The sequence below is a fragment of the Nannospalax galili genome, unplaced genomic scaffold, assembly GCF_000622305.1.
Source record: "Nannospalax galili isolate Female #2095 unplaced genomic scaffold, S.galili_v1.0 scaffold617, whole genome shotgun sequence".
NCBI classification, from domain to species: Eukaryota; Metazoa; Chordata; class Mammalia; order Rodentia; family Spalacidae; genus Nannospalax; species Nannospalax galili.
This window is the reverse complement of record NW_008341872.1, coordinates 3,121,819-3,138,663: the sequence shown is the minus strand read 5'-3', so window position 1 is coordinate 3,138,663 and position 16,845 is coordinate 3,121,819. Positions and strand designations below refer to the sequence as shown.

At 41.7% G+C, this 16,845-nt stretch overlaps 1 protein-coding gene and 1 pseudogene across 1 annotated transcript in view; both read right to left on the bottom strand.

The window, feature by feature from the left end:
• Gfm1 (G elongation factor mitochondrial 1) overlaps positions 1 to 13,364 on the bottom strand; it is a 43,998-nt gene extending 30,634 nt beyond the window's left edge. Inside the window, exons 1-6 of the mRNA XM_008837463.3 lie at positions 13,172 to 13,364; positions 11,594 to 11,746; positions 10,653 to 10,785; positions 10,051 to 10,255; positions 7,195 to 7,311; positions 4,420 to 4,570 (exon numbers count right to left, since the gene is read on the bottom strand). Of these exons, the coding sequence (XP_008835685.1) occupies positions 4,420 to 4,570; positions 7,195 to 7,311; positions 10,051 to 10,255; positions 10,653 to 10,785; positions 11,594 to 11,746; positions 13,172 to 13,252 (840 nt within the window). The 5' untranslated portion in view covers positions 13,253 to 13,364. The remainder of the gene's footprint in view (positions 1 to 4,419; positions 4,571 to 7,194; positions 7,312 to 10,050; positions 10,256 to 10,652; positions 10,786 to 11,593; positions 11,747 to 13,171) is intronic.
• On the bottom strand, positions 13,326 to 16,384 carry LOC115071095 (annotated as a pseudogene).
• Positions 16,385 to 16,845: the final 461 nt, after the last annotated feature.

Genomic DNA, 16,845 nt, shown 5'->3' with positions numbered 1-16,845 from the left:
TACTAACTTGTTTAGAATGGGGCAGAGAAGTGGTTCTATAGAATAAAGTAGGAGAGTTTTTTTTAAATACATATATTTTAATATATTTTTATTTTTATGTGTATGAATGTATTGCTTGCATGTGAGTGCACCCTGTCGTGCAATGCCATGGAGGTCAGAAAAGGGCACTGGATTTCCCTGGAACTGGAGTTAAGGACAGTTTGTAGCCGCCATGTGGGTGCTGGGAATCAAACCCAGGTCCTCTGCAAGAGCAGCCAGTGCTCTCAACTGCTGAGCCATCTCTCCAGCCCCAAGGTAGGAGTTTTATTGTATACCTTTGCAATGATTAGCTTTAATTGTCAACTCTACACAATCTAGAATCACCCAGGAGATTGGCCGCTGGGAAGCTCTCTGGGGGATTGTTCTGACTACATTAGTTGAAGGGGAAGGCCCACACTGTGTGTGCACAGCACCATTTCCTGGGGTGGGCTCTGGACTGAAGGAAAAAGAGAAAGCAAGCTGAGCTCTAGCCCACATGCATCAACCCATGGCTCTCTCTGCTCTAGACTGTGGATGTGATGTGACCAGTTTTCTCAAGCTCCTGCTGCTGCAACTTCTAATGATGATGGATGGTAACCTAGAAATGAAACTAAGACAATCTTTGTGGACAATTTTTTTTCTTTTTTCTTTTTGTCTTTTTGAGACAGTGTCTCCCTATAACCCCAGCTCTCAGGAAGCAGAGGCAGGTGGATCTCTGTGAGTTCAAGGCCAGCTTGGTCTACATAGTGAGCTCAGGTCAGCTGGGACTACAGGGGGGCCCTGTCTCAAAAAGACACACACACACACACACACACACACACACACACACACAAGCTTAGAGCAGGGCTGGAGCTCAGTTGTAGAACACTGCCTAAGATATGAAAAGCCCTGGGTTCAGGCCTTAGCACCACCACCAAAACAAAAGAAAAACACTTAGAGCAAAACATCTAGAGTCACAGGTTCTAAACGTTACAGTAATACCAGGATAAGAACTGAGCACAATAAAAGGGATATAAAAAGGAGAAGTATGCACAGTAAGCAGCTGTTTGAAATTACCTTAAAAACACTTTTGCTATTTCCAGGACTCAGAAATGGCTAGTAGCTAACCAATTAGGCTACCCCACAGGTCACCTAGTCACAATGATTTTCCACTTCTCTCTAACATGTAAATAGGGACACAGAGTAATGTATCATACGAGGTAAACCAGGGAAAAGAGCAGAACAAATTAGTCATCCTTAAAACAGTCCAACCAAAGTCTTTTTTTTCAAATATTTCCCTTGTTTTCATAACAATCATTTTCAAACTTAAAAGCTGCAGTTTTAGGCTGGAGAGATAATTCAGGAGTTGCATGTACACTGTTCTTACGGAGGACCCAGGTTCAGTTCCCAGCACCCACATCCAGTGGCTCACAACCACTTTAATTCCAGCTTGAGGGGATTTGATGTCCTTTTCTGACCTTTGCAGGCACTGCACTCCCATGTTCATACATTCACATAGATAGGCATATAAGTAAAAATAAAATCTTTAAAAAGTTGCTGCTTCCCACTGTGCCTAGTAAGCATCCAACCAAAACACAGAAAAAAGTATGTCCACATATCCTGAGTGAATATAGAAGGATTGCACTTTTCACAGAAAGGCCTGCATGGAATCCTTGGCTAGTATCTGGGAACACGGGGATATCATTTTGAACTGGCAACAACGGTTTGCTCCGTGGATGCTGCCTGCACATTGTGGCATGTGTTAAACATTCACTCTCCTGGAAGATCAAACTCTGGGTACATGTTAAATAGATCTCAATAAAAATCTTAGATGCTGAGTTTCTTTTCTCCTGTCTCAGCTTCCAGTGCTGGGATGACCAGTGTCACAACCACAGACTAAGCTCTGAGTTTCTACTGAGCTTCCTTGGTAAATAATATTCCACAGGTGCTGTCACAACCTCTTGCTGAAGGAATTAATTCTATGAGATTTCTCTGGAAGCTCACCTATGGTCTCTTTAAGACTATTTCATGTATCTTTTCCCTTCGCTGAGTTTTTTCTCACTAGAATAAGTCAAAGCCATTAAGTCTGACCATGTGCTAAGATCTATGACTCCAAATGAATTACTAAACCTATGGGAATAGTCTTGAAAACTGACACACTTTCCTTAATAAAACTAAGATAGATACACGCACATGCACACGCACACACACGCACATACACATACACATGCATGCAAGCCCACACACTTCTGTGGTTCCAGGGATATAATACTTGACTTTATTTAGGGCTAGATCTAACTATGTGCACACTCTCCACTCATCAGAGAGCTGGGCTACTAAGTCCCTTGTGAACACTAAAGAACTCACGTTACAAGATATGCTCCCAGTTTAACAGTGCAAAGACCAATAAGCCTCAGCTACAATAGGTGTTTTCCCTGTGTATTTATTTAATTTACTGAATTTACATTTACATGTAATATCTTTCGTGCACTAATTACTTGCCTGATCTCTGCTAAGTACACCAAGTGATTTGAAAATGATATTTTTATGTTGTTGTAAAATACATAAAATTTACCATTTTGAAGTACATAGCTCAATGCTGACAACTACCATCTTCTTCAAAACTCTTCTATGCCCAAATGAAAGCAGTTCCTCATTAAACACTCTCTATAACCCCAGGTAACCACTATTTGACTTATTTTTATTTCTTCAAGACAGAGTGTCACTCCATAGCTGAAAATCGTCTGGAACTCATTATGTAGCTCAGGATGGCCCTGAACTAGTGGCAAGTGTCCTACTTGACCTCCTGAGTGCTAGGGTTACAAGCAGGGGCCACCACATCTGGCTCACTGCCCCGCCTTTTGTCTATGAATTTGACTATTGTCATTCCCTCATATAAGCAGAATCATAAAATAGCTATCCTTTTGAAATGTAGCTCATTTCACTAGAATATCTTCACATTCATTCATACTGTAGCATTTATTAAAATGTCAATCTTGTATTTTATATACATTTTGTTTATCCATAATTCATTATACATAATATATTGACAAGCATATTGTCTCTACTTTTTTAAAAAAAAAAACATTTTAATTTTTATTTTCTGTGTGAGAGTGTACTACCAGCACGCATGCAAGCACACCTACACTGTGCAATGCCCACGGAAGTAAGAAGAACGTGGCAGGTCCCCTGGAAATGGAATGAGGGACAGCTATTAGCCCATGTGGGTGCTGGGAACAGAACCTAGGTCTTCTGCAAGAGCGGCACATGCACTTAACCACTGAGCCATCTCTCCGTTTTAAACAATTTTTTATGTACGACTGTTTTCCCTGCATGTATATAACTGCACCACACATTTACAATGCTCTCAGTGCCAGAGAAGGCGTTGGATCCCCTGGAACTGGAGTTACAGACAGCTGCTAACCACCATGTGGGTGCTAGGAAATGAATCTGGATCCTCTCTAAGAACAGCCAGTGCTCTTAACTGCTAAGTCCCAGGACTGTCTTACTTTTTTTTGGCGGGGGGGGGGGCTTTTTGAGACAGGGTCGCCCTGTAGCCCCAGCTGTCCTGGAACTCACTATGTAGATCAGGCTGGCCTTGAACTCACAGAGATCCACCTGCCTCTGAGTGCTGGGATTAAAGGCGTGCACCACCACGCCCTGCCCTGTCTTACTTTTTTGACTACTGTGAATAGTGCTACTATAAAATGCTGCGGTACAACTAAATTATTTGAGACCCTTCTTTCTAGAGGGCAATCCTCTAGGAGGGGGACTACTGGGCCATACTGTTCTCCATGGTGGTTGACCATATTACATTTCCATAGTAATACGAAAAGATTTAAATTTGTTCACATCCTAGTCAATACCTGTTTTTCTGGCTTTTCTGTTTGGTTGGTTTTAAATAAGCTCCATAGGTGTGAATGCTATCCCAGTGTAGTTTTGATTTGCATTTTTCTATGATTAGTAATAGAAAGCATCTTTTCATGTACTGAAATTCAAGTATCTTTTTTGGAGAAATGTTTACTCAAAAACTGTTGGTAAGAATCATCTCTTCGTTTTTAAGTATTTTATTTTATGCGTATGAATGTACTACCTGCATGTATGCAAGTGCATCTGAGTTGTATAATGCTCGTGGAGGTCAAAAAAGAGTGTTGGATCCCCTAGAACTGGATTCACTGACAGCTGTTAGCCACCACGTGGGTGCTGGGAAACAAATCAAGGTCCTCTGCAAGAGCAGCCAATGTTCTTAAGTGCTGAGCCATCTCTCCAGTCCTTATCTCTTCATTTTTAAAGGTATTCAATTATATTAAATACTTTTACTTAGATTTCATTAATAAACCCCAAGAATAAAAGCATCATATCTTTCCTCCCCAAACAAAAACTCTTTTTTCATTGTATAACACTTATTTTGGGAGTACTTGCCTTTAAATCAGAAACTGAGGGGATTTTTTCTTCCAGGAACAGCTCACCGAGCTGCTCATCTGAATTGGCAACACATTCAATCAGCTCCTGCCGGTGGTCAGCTGCTGCTGCCCTCAGTTCAGCTGGAATCTCAGCATATCGAACAAGCTGACTAAGAAAAGAAATGTCTTGCTTTAGTACATTAGAGACGTTCAGTTAGACATAATGACAAAAGTCTTGGTTTTTTTTTAATTATTATTATTTTGGTAAGAAGCAGCTCTGACATATTTGTACTCAAATAGCAAATAAGGCAATATAAATCTTTAAAATTCAGACAAAATCGTGGGGAAAAAATTTTCAATGGGCAAAATAATTTGCTCAAGAGTATATTACCAATAAACAGATGAGCCAAAATGCAAAACACTCCATTATAAGAAAAAAACTAGTATCCTTGATTTTATAATGGACATCATATTCTACTTTTCTGCATATAAAGTTATGCAGAATGATGTGATATAATATAGAATCCTTCCGAATTTAATATCAACTGGCTCGTCTTATCCTAGAAATTAAAATGAACACATAAAACAGAAAGTCAAAACAATGAGTTGGAAAAGTACCAATTAAATAAGGGATTCAAACTATTTTCCATGTAGTTACAGGACTATTCTTACTGCCATATAACTGCAAAGTATACACAAATTAAAGGAGCATTCATTTAACTAACACCTATATTGGAGAGAACACGAAACTGGGTATTAGTCTTGACATCAGAAGAAAAAGCTTCTATTATCTGCATTTTTCAGATGAGAAAACTTAAACAAGCCAAATTAATATTAGCTAATTTTCAAAGTTAATGTGTCTGAAACCCATCCAAGCTCTTGAATATTTTAATAGTGAGGTAAGATCTGAAAGCTGAAGAGCCTTCTATAAGATGGCAATGTTTTTTGCCTATTTTGAATTAGAATTATTTGTCTTTTGGGGGAGGGTGATTTGTCTTAATACCTCCTCTCCCCATATTTTTTTGAGACAAGATCTTGCTGTGTAGCCCAGGCTGGCCTCAAATTTGCCTCTGCCTCACCCTCCAAGTACTGAGATGACAGGATTGTACCAGAATGTCCTGTACTTCCAATTTTTAAAGAAAAAGCTTGAAACACTTTGAGACTGACGTTACATAACAAGTTTATCTATCTTTCAGCTGTGTATGATTTTGACTTTCCTGTTCAGCCCTTAGAGGAAAGAACTGGTGTAAGGTTGAAGAATCTAGCATGTTCTGTCAATTTCTTTACTACAAATTGGGATATTCTGTATAAAAGGTTTTGTGGTCAGGTTTGTTATTTGTAGGAGAAAAGTAGGATATCTAAATCCCCTGGCCACAGTTTACAATGCTCTAGTAAGATTATGGTTAATAGAATTTTCAAGAACTCAGATAAGCTTCAGACAGATTAGCAGAAAATCCCTCAGGAAGGACCTCTGGAGAAACTACCAGGCTACCAGGATCTTTCCCCAGTTATATGACACCTCACACTGTCTAGAGCAGTCTTACTCAGACTGATTTGTATATGTGCCACATCTACACCACTTGAGAATTTTGCAGAAATACAAATTCCACTCCCTACCTTAGATTTAACGAGTCAGAATCCTGCACGCACATTTGGGAATGTGCTTTAATGAGCCCTTCAGGTGGTGGTTTTTTGTTTTTTTTTTTAATGAAATGCTGAGATTTGATCAATACTGGGCAAATAACACTCAACAGCTGACCAAGTAATTACCATATCAACAAGTTTCTACTTTTCTCTTGCATTTTCTAAACCACATTTTGCTTTACCATATTAGTTTATGTCTGTGGTGTGCTTAGGGGTGTGCTGCACAGAGGCTGCTGACATCAGTGTCTTCCCTTATCACTCTCCATCCTGTTTTTTGACACTGGGCCTCTCACTGAACCTAGAGCTCACCAATTCAGCTCAATTGGCTGGCCAATGAATCAGGAAATCTGCTGTCTCATCTCCCCAGCTCTGGGGCTACAGACTTGAGCTGCCATACCTGGCATTTACATGAGGACTGGGATTCAAACACAAGTCCTCCTGCTTGCGTGGCAGGCACTTACTGACTGTGCCATTTCTCCCAGCTTCTACTTATTAACTCTATAATCTTTCAATCTTATTTAGTAGGTCAAGTAAGTATTTATAATCCCTATATTCTCCTAGTTTTTATCACAATACTCAGAATATAGAAATGCTGCTCTATGAACCACAGAATGACTGACTGACTGAATGAATGAATGAATGAATGAATGAAGTGAACAAGTGGAAAAATAGTGGGAACTGAAAGTCTCTTTTCAGAGTGTGTTGGCACAAATCTATAATCCTAGCACCTGGGAGGCTGACACAGTAAGTTGGAGGCTAGCCTGAGTAATTCCAGGTCAAGCCTGGGTTATATAGCAAGACCTTCTCTCAAAAAACAAAAAGGGAGTGGGGGAACCCCTTCTGATGAATGCTCTAATGTTCTAATGTGATATGAGAACATTACCAGGAAGTGACATGAACTTCTCAGAATGAATACTAGAAGAACTGGAGTTTCAGTGACTCAAGTCACCTTGATAACACTCAGGCGTATTTCAAAAAGATAATTATTCTATGTTTGGCATGGTAGTGAATACCTTTAATCCCAGTACCTGGGAGGCAGAGGCAGGTGGATCTCTGTGAATCGAGACCAGCCTGATCTACATAGCGAGTTTCAGGCCAACTGGGGCTACAGGGAGACCGTCTCAAAAGGAAAAAAAAGAAGTTATCTTACCCAAAGTCTCCATCAAAGTAGATAGCTCGTTCTTCAATAAGATCTACAATACCTTTAAAATTACCCTCCAAACCAATGGGTATTTGCACAAATGCTGCACTGTGATTTAATTTAGACCTGAAAAACAAAAATACATTTGTTTGCTTCTTTCCTTCTCTCAAAATTCTTTTGAAATGACCAAAAACAACCACCACCACCACCGGCACAGTCCCAGAACTGGGACCAGGTTAGTAGAAGGTTAGAGGAGACAGACAGCAGCTGAGAACAGACTGACAACCAAACCCAAGGGAGCCACAACCCCATGTGAGCAGCAAAAAGAGCAACATAAACTTCCTCTCACACCTCCTGAATATGCTCAGCTAGAGCAGAAGGGGAAAGGACAAATCAATGCATAGCTGACCAGTGGGGCAGCAGAGCCTACCTCTGATTCTTAAAGCAAGAGACAGAAAAACAGCGATTCAAAGGGGACATTTTTATAGGAAAAATCTTTGACATTATGCCAGACACTACCAGCCTCTGACTAGGCACAAACACAGAGACTGTACTTGCCAAGAAGGTCTCTCACCGGAGAAGAAATATGCTCTGGGGGCCACAGTTTAGCACACTATGGGTCTCCACATGTAACTATAGACAGAGAGCTAAAAATGACTAGCATATGAAGGAAACCAAGAGCTTACATGAAATGTGAGCATAAGAAATGTACCAGTATCTGGGGCTGGGGAGATGGCGTGGTGGTTAAGAGTGCAAAGGATCCAAGTCTAGTTCTAAGCACCCACATCAGGCAGCTCAAAACTTCCTGTAACTCCAGCTTGAGATCTGACGCTTCCCTCTGGCATCTGTGGGCATCTGCACACATGTAGCATACATTCACGCACACTCACATACACATCTTTAAAAATGATTTTTTCTAAAAAGGAAATGGACTAATAGCCAAGAACAGCATTACCAGAAGAAAGAAAATGACATTTAAATTAAGATTTTTTTTTTTTTCCTTAACTTTTTTCCCCCAATGCTAGCGATTAAACCCAGGCCTGGCACTTACAAGACAAGTGCTCTACCACTGAACTACGCCCCTAGACCAAGTTTAAAGATGGAAAAGTAAGCGCCTCCATTAAAAAAAGATGTTACAATGCCGGGCATGGTGGTGCACGCCTTTAATCCCAGCACTCCGGAGGCAGAGACAGGCAGATCTTTGTGAGTTCAAGGCCAGCCTGGTCTATACAGTGAGTTCAGGTCAGCTGGGACTACAGGAAGACCCTGTCTCAAGGAGACAAAAAAAAGATGTTACAATAAATGAAGTTTATAGAAATTACCTACATAAGGCTAAATAATAGAAGATACAGGTGCATACCAAATTCATGAGCTAGAAAACTAACCTCAAGAATTCTCTATTGTGCCAGATGGTTCTGCTGGTAAAGACTCTTTCCATGTGAACCTGATAACCTAAATTTGATCCCTGTAACCCATGTAAAGGTAGAAAGAGAGAATGAACTCCACAAAGTTTTTCTCTTGACTTCCATGTGTGCGCACGGCATGTGCGCCCCACACTCATCATGTGCACATACACAATAATAGTAGTAATAACTAATAAATAAACAAAAGGAATGCTCTCATGACCTAGTGTATAATGAGGGAGAAAGCAAGCACGACAGAAGTTACAACGTGAAGGCCAGATGCAGAAGCTCCATAATCTGCTTAACGAGAGCTACTAAGTGAGAAAAGAGAACGGAACCAAGGACAAACCAAAGTAAACAGAAAAGGTCAATGCAAAGAGGTCACCTACTGCCAGTCACAGGCAAAGCAAGGACGCAAACAGAAAGTGTCTAGTCATTAGATTTATCATGCTTAGCCTATCTGGTACCACAAAGCCTCCAGCCTGTACCGGTGAGCTCTGCCCCAGAACTCTGACAGCGACGCTGCAGCTGCAACCACAGAACGTGGGAACTCCTCAAAGGCTGGGGCTATCTTCAGAGCGCGGCTCTGTCTGTGGTCCAGATGGGACCTGCTACTGCTGCCTTAGTACATCTGAAAGCAAGGCGTACTACAAGGCACTAAGATCCCTCAGTAAAGGCTAAAATAATCCTCTAGGTTTATCTAACAAAAAGCCAAGTATCTCTAGAATTTACTCTCAATTAAAACTTCTCTAATTATAGCAGAACAGCAGAAACTGTCCAATTGTGTTCTGAAGTCATCTTCAGTGCCCCAGAGATGGAGCTTCTACTCTCTCTACTCTCTCCATTCTACAGAGAAGGGAAATGATAAATCACACCATAAACCAAGCTACTGAAATTCAGTGCTTGTCCTGGTTTGTCTCTCCATTGCTGTGACAAAACACTCTGACCAATACCAACTTGGGGAGGAAAGGGTTTATTTAGCTTATATATCACGGGTCACAGTTCATCTGGGAGCCCAAGATAGGAGGAACTCAGGGCAGGAACCTGGAAGTAGGAGCTGGAGCACAGGCCATGGAGGAATGCTGCTTACTGGCTTGCTCCCCTGGCCCCTGCTCAGCCTGCTTTCTTATGCAACACAGGCCCACCTGCCCAGACGTGGCACCACCCACAGTAGGCTGGGCCCTCCCACATCACTCATCAAGAAGATGCCACTCAGACATGGCCACAGGCCAGTCCAATAGAGGCAATTCCCCAACTAAGGCTCCCTCAACCCAGGTGTGTCAAGTTGACACTAAAGCTATCCAGCACAGCACTCCACTTACAAAACTCAAAGAAACCCCCTTTTCAAACAACAACAAAAAAAAACCTTAAGGCTAAAATGTATCAACACTGAATTAACTGTCTTCCTAGATATAAGGCCTGCTGTCCAGGTGAGAATGCCCTCCACCCTGAGGCTCAGTACCTCATCTGCTGCAGGGCCCTGGCTGGGTTGGAGCCCATACGGTCAAGTTTGTTAATGAAGGTTAAAAATGGAACGTTGTAGCGCTTCATCTGCCGATTGACAGTCATGGTCTGGCACTGTACCCCACCCACAGCACAGAGAACAAGGACTGCACCATCCAACACACGAAGGGCTCTTTCCACTTCTATGGTGAAGTCCACATGGCCTAGAGGAGACAAAGCAACACGAGAGGGTTTAAAGAGCAGCCTGAATTTTCAATCCGCACAATAGTGAATGTTCTCTATCTCTGCTCATTACACATCAGTGAACTATAATGTAGGTTCCTCAGTTCACCAATTTCATTAAACCCATCAGGTCCAAGGCTCAACAAAATCACTTCTAGAAGTGACAGAGCACAGGAAGCGGTGGAATGAGCTGGAAAATATAAAAGGCAAGAAGGCTTCTTATCACATTATTTTTCAAAGAAGTCACACAAAGTGCCCTGAATCCCAAATCAATAGAAATTCAGTGCTGTGCTTTTAAAAACTGATTCTCAAAGATAGGCCATAGAAGAAAGAACTAAATATAGTTTTGCCAAAAGACCGCACAATACCCCTGCTGACCTGGAGTATCTATAATGTTTATATTGATGTCTTTCCACATGGTATAGGTGGCTGCTGACTGAATAGTGATTCCTCTTTGTCTTTCGAGTTCCATGGAATCCATGACAGCACCAACTCCATCTTTACCTTTCACCTAAATGTAAGCATAACAGACTCTTCTGTCTCTTCATCCTAAGAAAGCTTTACTGAAATGAAACTGGGAAATAAAAGTTAACTTACACAATTTTCAGATAAGCCTAGTTCTACAACTAAATCATTTCATAAAATAGGTAACTGATGACAGGTTTGTGCTGGCTCAACTACCAAATTTCCTTTCCTTCTTCACAACCACACAGGATTTAGGGCAGTCAATCAGCCTGGTTCCCTCTGTACTGGTCCTGACTGCCAGCCATGCAGTTGTCCATAAACTGAAGCTCAGAGAACAAATTTTTCCCAGTTCTGTCCTGTGTGGATTCTGAGGCACAAAAGGTTATAATTTATATACTTTAAAAGAAGCTCTTCACCTGAACAGTTTAAACTGGAAAGTTACACTACTTGCCGTTAAGGCAGTATCTTCGAGAAATTAATATTTTTAATAATATTTTTCTGACAAGTATTTTTTAACTAGAGAATTTATACTCAATATCCTTTTAAATCTACTTTCCCTTTAACATTATAAACATTTATTCACCACTAAAATGATGTCAAAGCTATTCTAACAAGTGTGTAAGAGTCCATGACACTGATTTAACATTTACTCAAGATACACACAGTGTAGAGACAGATTACTCACAATAATAGTTCAAGCCAACCTGAGTTATCCCCTTTGTGTATCTGACTTTGGTTAAAAATCAACTATGACCATTCTTTCTACCTTTAAACAAGGTTTTCTGAACTTTATAAAATCCTAACTATAAAACAATTAAATTCAAGCTCTCACAATTCTGGAATCAACCACACACCTCATGCATCGTTGCAATCCGGCCAGTGTAATAAAGCACTCGTTCTGTTAACGTAGTTTTCCCAGAATCAATGTGAGCTGAGATTCCAATATTTCGTATTTTTTCATTAGGAATTATCCCAGATGAATACCATCGGCAGGCCTTCCACTTAGCCTTAAAAAAAAAAAAAAAAGTGCAATTACCACTTTTCAAAAAAGAACCATTAAAATGGGACAATAGTGTATTATGGGTAATCTTGTCAACCTGACACACATAGCCAAGAGGGAACCTCAATGGAGGAATTTCCTCTCTCAGACTGGCCTGTGGGCCTGTCTGTGGGGCACTTTCTTGTTTGTTAATTGATGTAGGAGGGCCCAGCCCACTGTGGGCAGTACCATCCCTAGGCAGAAGGGCCTGGGCTGTCTAAGAAAGGTAGCTGAGCAAAACAGAGGATGCAAGCCAGTAAGCAGTATTCTTCCACCATCTCTGAGTGAGTTCCTGCCTTGGTTTCCCTGATGAACTGTAACCTGTAAGCCAAATAAACCCTTTATTCTCCTTTGTTTCTGATGATGGTTTTTAATCATAGCAAACTAGGACATGTGGACATTTTTCCTTGGCACACATCAATGCACATAAGACAGCATATACAGAACTCTGATTTAATCCCCAGTACCACTCAAAATTATTAAATTAATTATTAAATTATTTGACATTGCCAAATATCTAAACTATTGTAAAATTAGAACTATACACCAAGAACCACTTTGATAGGAAGTACAACTTTTAGCTTCAATTATACCTTAGTTGCCATGAAGCAAGAGTATATGAGGACTTACGTGCTCTACACAATCTAACAAGTGTTCCAAACCACTCCCTCCAAAGATTTCCAATTTCACCTACACAAACACAATTAATGAAGCTTTTTTGTTGATCCTGTTAACTTTACTGTGGGTAGGGAGGTGCATTTTATATAATGAGAACACAACATAAACATCTCCCTGCAAACTGCACATTTAAGTGCTTTGCAAACACTTTTAGGTAGAGGGAAATGAACCAAAATGGAAAGGCAGACAGGAGACAAGTGCGTAGATGATTAAACCCCGGAATTACCAGAGAACAAAACAAATGGGGGCTCCAGGGGAAAGGCTGCACCATCGGCCTAACGCTTCTCAACTCTGCGCCCCCTCCTGCAAAGGTTTACATAGTTGAATCTTCTAAGTCACCAGATAGGGAAACATGACCAGAGAAGAGCACCAGGAAGTTGAGCGCCAAATCAAATAGTGCAGGACCAGCATATGCAACAACATGCTTGGTTAAAAGAGCACTGGATAAGGAAGGAGTCCGGGATTCGAGGCCCAGGGACACTAAGTTCTCATCAGCGTGACCTTCACTCGGGTCACTTCCCTGGACGGTAGACCATAACCATCAACAGACGACTGACTCCCACATCCAGAGCTGAGGTTCCCAATGCCGAGCTGGCGTGCGGGACCGGAGCTGCTGGGCCGTGACAGCGCCGCTCACGTGGGTCCCAGTATAGGGAAGGGGCCGCCACCTCCCCCGTTTAGGAGTGGCTGGTTCGGCCTCGTCAGGAGCCACTACCTGCTTCCCCCGCCAGCCCAGGATGACGGGAACGGGGAGCGGCCCGCGCCCCAGGCCCGCGGCGACCCGCAGCAGCCTCATTGCAAGCCTGAAACCGCCAACTCTGCGATTCTGCGCCGCTCAACGCCCACGCAGCAGAGGGAAGCGCTCAAAGTCAGGCCGGCAAGCTGGGCTGGAAGAGCACTTCCGGGGCAAGGTCGCTAGGGCGGAGTGAGGGAAACACAGGGAGCGGAGCCTCGGCCGAGCGCTGGGAGCGCGCGCCCTCTACGGCTCTGGAGGGGAACTGCAGTTATGTAGTTGTGCCAAGAAAGTGGCATTACAAGGTGGGCGGGTTTCTTTCTCAGAAAAAAAAAATTACCGCTACGAAAAAGCAAACTTAAACACTGTTTAACCAGAATAACAATTTAAAGAAACGTTTATAGCAAAATTTAAATGGAAAAAGTACACCAAATGTCTGCATTGGACATCTTAGCGGCATCTCAAACTTGGCACCACACAAAACAGTGCTTCTGACCTTCCCAAATCTTTCTCCTACAGTCTCCATCTCAACAGAAACTCTGTTCTTCCCGTTGCTCTCGTCAGAGATGGAAGTCCCGTTGACACCCGCTGATTCCTGTGATCTACGCCCAGCAAATCCTATAGGCACCACATAGAGAATTACATTCAGAACTTCCCATGTCTCTTCACCTCAGCATGGCCATTTCTTCCCAGAGTTACAGTGATAACCTCCCCCAACTGATGTTGCTCCTTTTGTTCTCTCCCTGCTGAAAATAGTGCTGTGAACTCACAGGTATTATCTCTATTTTGGTGTAAATCCAATGTTTTTGACAATGCTTTTTTTTCTTTTGATTTTATGTGTAAAAGTGTATTGCCTGAAAGTATTTAAGTGCATCCATGTCATGCAATGCCCCCAAAGGGGGTCATTGAAGCCCCTGAAACTGGAGTTACAGACAGTTGTTAGCCAGCCGCTATGTGGGTTCTGGGAACTGAGATCAGGCCCTCTGCAAGAACGCTCAGTGCTGTTAACTGCTGAACCATCTCTCCATCCCATCATAATGCTTTTGGGGAAGGAATGTCTGCTCCACTTCCAGGATACTTCAGTCCAGCACTGGTGGAACCATAGTTGGAAGGGCCTCGCAAGGGCTTGAAGTCAAGGCACAAGGACACTTCTTTCCATGCTGGGATGGCTCAGAGTGCCTCCTTGGTTGGGTGAAAAATCAGAAAAGAGGGAGCAGGTTCAGAGGACGCTGTGTCTCCAAGTGTACACTGGGTCCAAACTTTCAAATGCCATCATCTGCCTAACATTGCCTCCTGAAAGTCTTTGTCTTCACTCTTCCTCTGAGTCATTTATCTTCTATTTTTTAAAATATTTTATTATTTTTATGTGTATGAGTGTATTGCCTGTATGGATGTAAGTGCACCTGTGTTGTGCAAGTGCCAGAGTAGGTCAGCAGAGGGCATTGGATGCTCTGGATCTGGAGTTACGGTTGTTAGCAGCCATGTGGGTGCTGGGTTTGAACCTGGTTCCTCTGCAAAAAATAACCAGTGTTCCTGTTGATCCTCTCATTCCTTTCTACTCTTGTAATACGTTTAATTGTATATTTTGCTGAAGATCAAAACCACCAAGAAAAGAATTGCTACTAAAGCAGCTAAGGTTCTCCTAAACTGTAAAATCAGTAAGAACTGGCCCCTAGGAGAGAAAGATATGGTGTTGGTTTGAAGGGCTTTCTCCTTTTAGCTGCCTTTTCTTGCTTACTAATAGAAAGTTCTTTGTGTACTTTCTACCCCTTCCAAGCCACTACAATTCAACCAGAGATTTGGCCCAACACAGCAAATGTTTCTTAGTATCTTTTCTTTTTCCTTTCCTTTCCATTTTGCCCTGCCCTTTCTTTCCCTTTTTCTTTTGAAGACAGGGTCTTAGTTATGCAACCCTTGATGGCCTGGCAGTCAATGTGTAGTCCAAGCCAGCAAACTCATGACAATCTTTCTACCTCAGCCTCCCAAATGCTGGGATTACAGGCATGTATCACCATGCTCCGCCAGCCACAGGAACCCTTTCCTTGCAGGTTTTATAGATTTGCATTTTGTCTCATGCTCAAAATGTGACGTATCCTAATGTGCATTGGTTGGAAAATAATATATTTAAGTTGTGTTAAGTATGAATCTTCTATAATGATGAAAGAAGAAATTCTTATGTCTTACACAGAACCTTAGGGAGCAAAGTCAAAATTTGGGCTGTCATCTTTGAACTGCTCATCAAAATACAGATAATTAGTGAAGAGAAATAAATGATCTCTTTTGTTGCCCCCACCCCAACATGATAGTGCCCCATGCCAGGTTTAGCATTGCTTTTTAAAAGGCACTCACTCTTAATTGTTAAGAACTGGAAGTTTCTACCCTCAATTCCTTAAAGGATGAAGAGTGTGCTATACACTTAGCATGCCTCTTGTGTGCAAGTACTACTGATTAAAGTCTGTTTTGCTGTGTCTGGTTATGTTGTCTACACTTTTATGAAGTCAGTACAGATCTACGTTGGAAATGACTTAATTTGTAAAGAAGTTTTTATTAAACACTAGAAAAACAAACAAATAACTAGTGTTCTTAACCATTGAGCAATCTCCGCAGCCCATTTGTCTTCTTAATTTGTTTACTTCTGCCTGACAAGATTCAACAGCCCCCTCACCATTTTCTACACCTGCACACACTGCCTGCACATGCTTTCTCCTGAAATTCACTACAAACCCAGTAAATCACCCAGCTTTTTCATGACTCCATCCTTGTCAAAAAATGTCAGTACCGTTTGCTCTTTAGTAACTCTGGAATAACTCTGAGAAAATTTGCCACCGAAGATACTTTGTACTCTTGCTGGCTAGATTACCTAAATTGGGAATAGCAAATGATATACTTTGATTATACCTGTGATTTGTTCCGAAAAGAACATTCTCTAAAGCATGATGGGAACTGTTGGAGATGAAGGCAATTGGAGGAGGCTGCTTAGATAATCTGCTTTCTGTATGACATCTGTTGTGACGGGTGTTGCTGGCTGTCTACCACCCAACGATCATCTTTCTCTAATCTTTAAGAATTCTGTCAAAGCTTTCTCCATTAATTTCACTTATGCTGTCATAAAAACTAAAAAAAAAATCAACAAGGCTGATGATTATGGATTTCAGTTACTTGCAGATATTCTGGGTTGCTAAATACTGCTGACATTGAAGGGCTTGTGTGGTAAGATAAGATTTGTTCTAAGATAAAGGATTGTTTCAAAATGAAAAATTAAAGATGAGGACAAAGCTATTATAGAAGGTTAACGTATATTATAAAAACATGTCAAAGTTAAAACTTAAAGCTAGTAAGCGTGTAACTACCTTAACTATAATTAAAGGCTATTAAAATTCCAAAGGTCAAAATTCAATACCCTGATGAACTGGTGCCTGTTTACAGTATTTTCTTAAAATATTAATCTACTCAGGGGGCTGGAGAGATGGCTTAGTGGTTGAGAGCACTGGCTGCTCTTGCAGAGGACCCGGGTTCGATTCCCAGCACCCACATGGCAGCTACAAACTGTCCTTAACTCCAGTTCCAGGGGAATCCAATGCCCTCTTCTGACCTCTGTGGCACTGCATGGCAGGATGCACTCACATACATTCTGGCAACACACTCACACACATAAA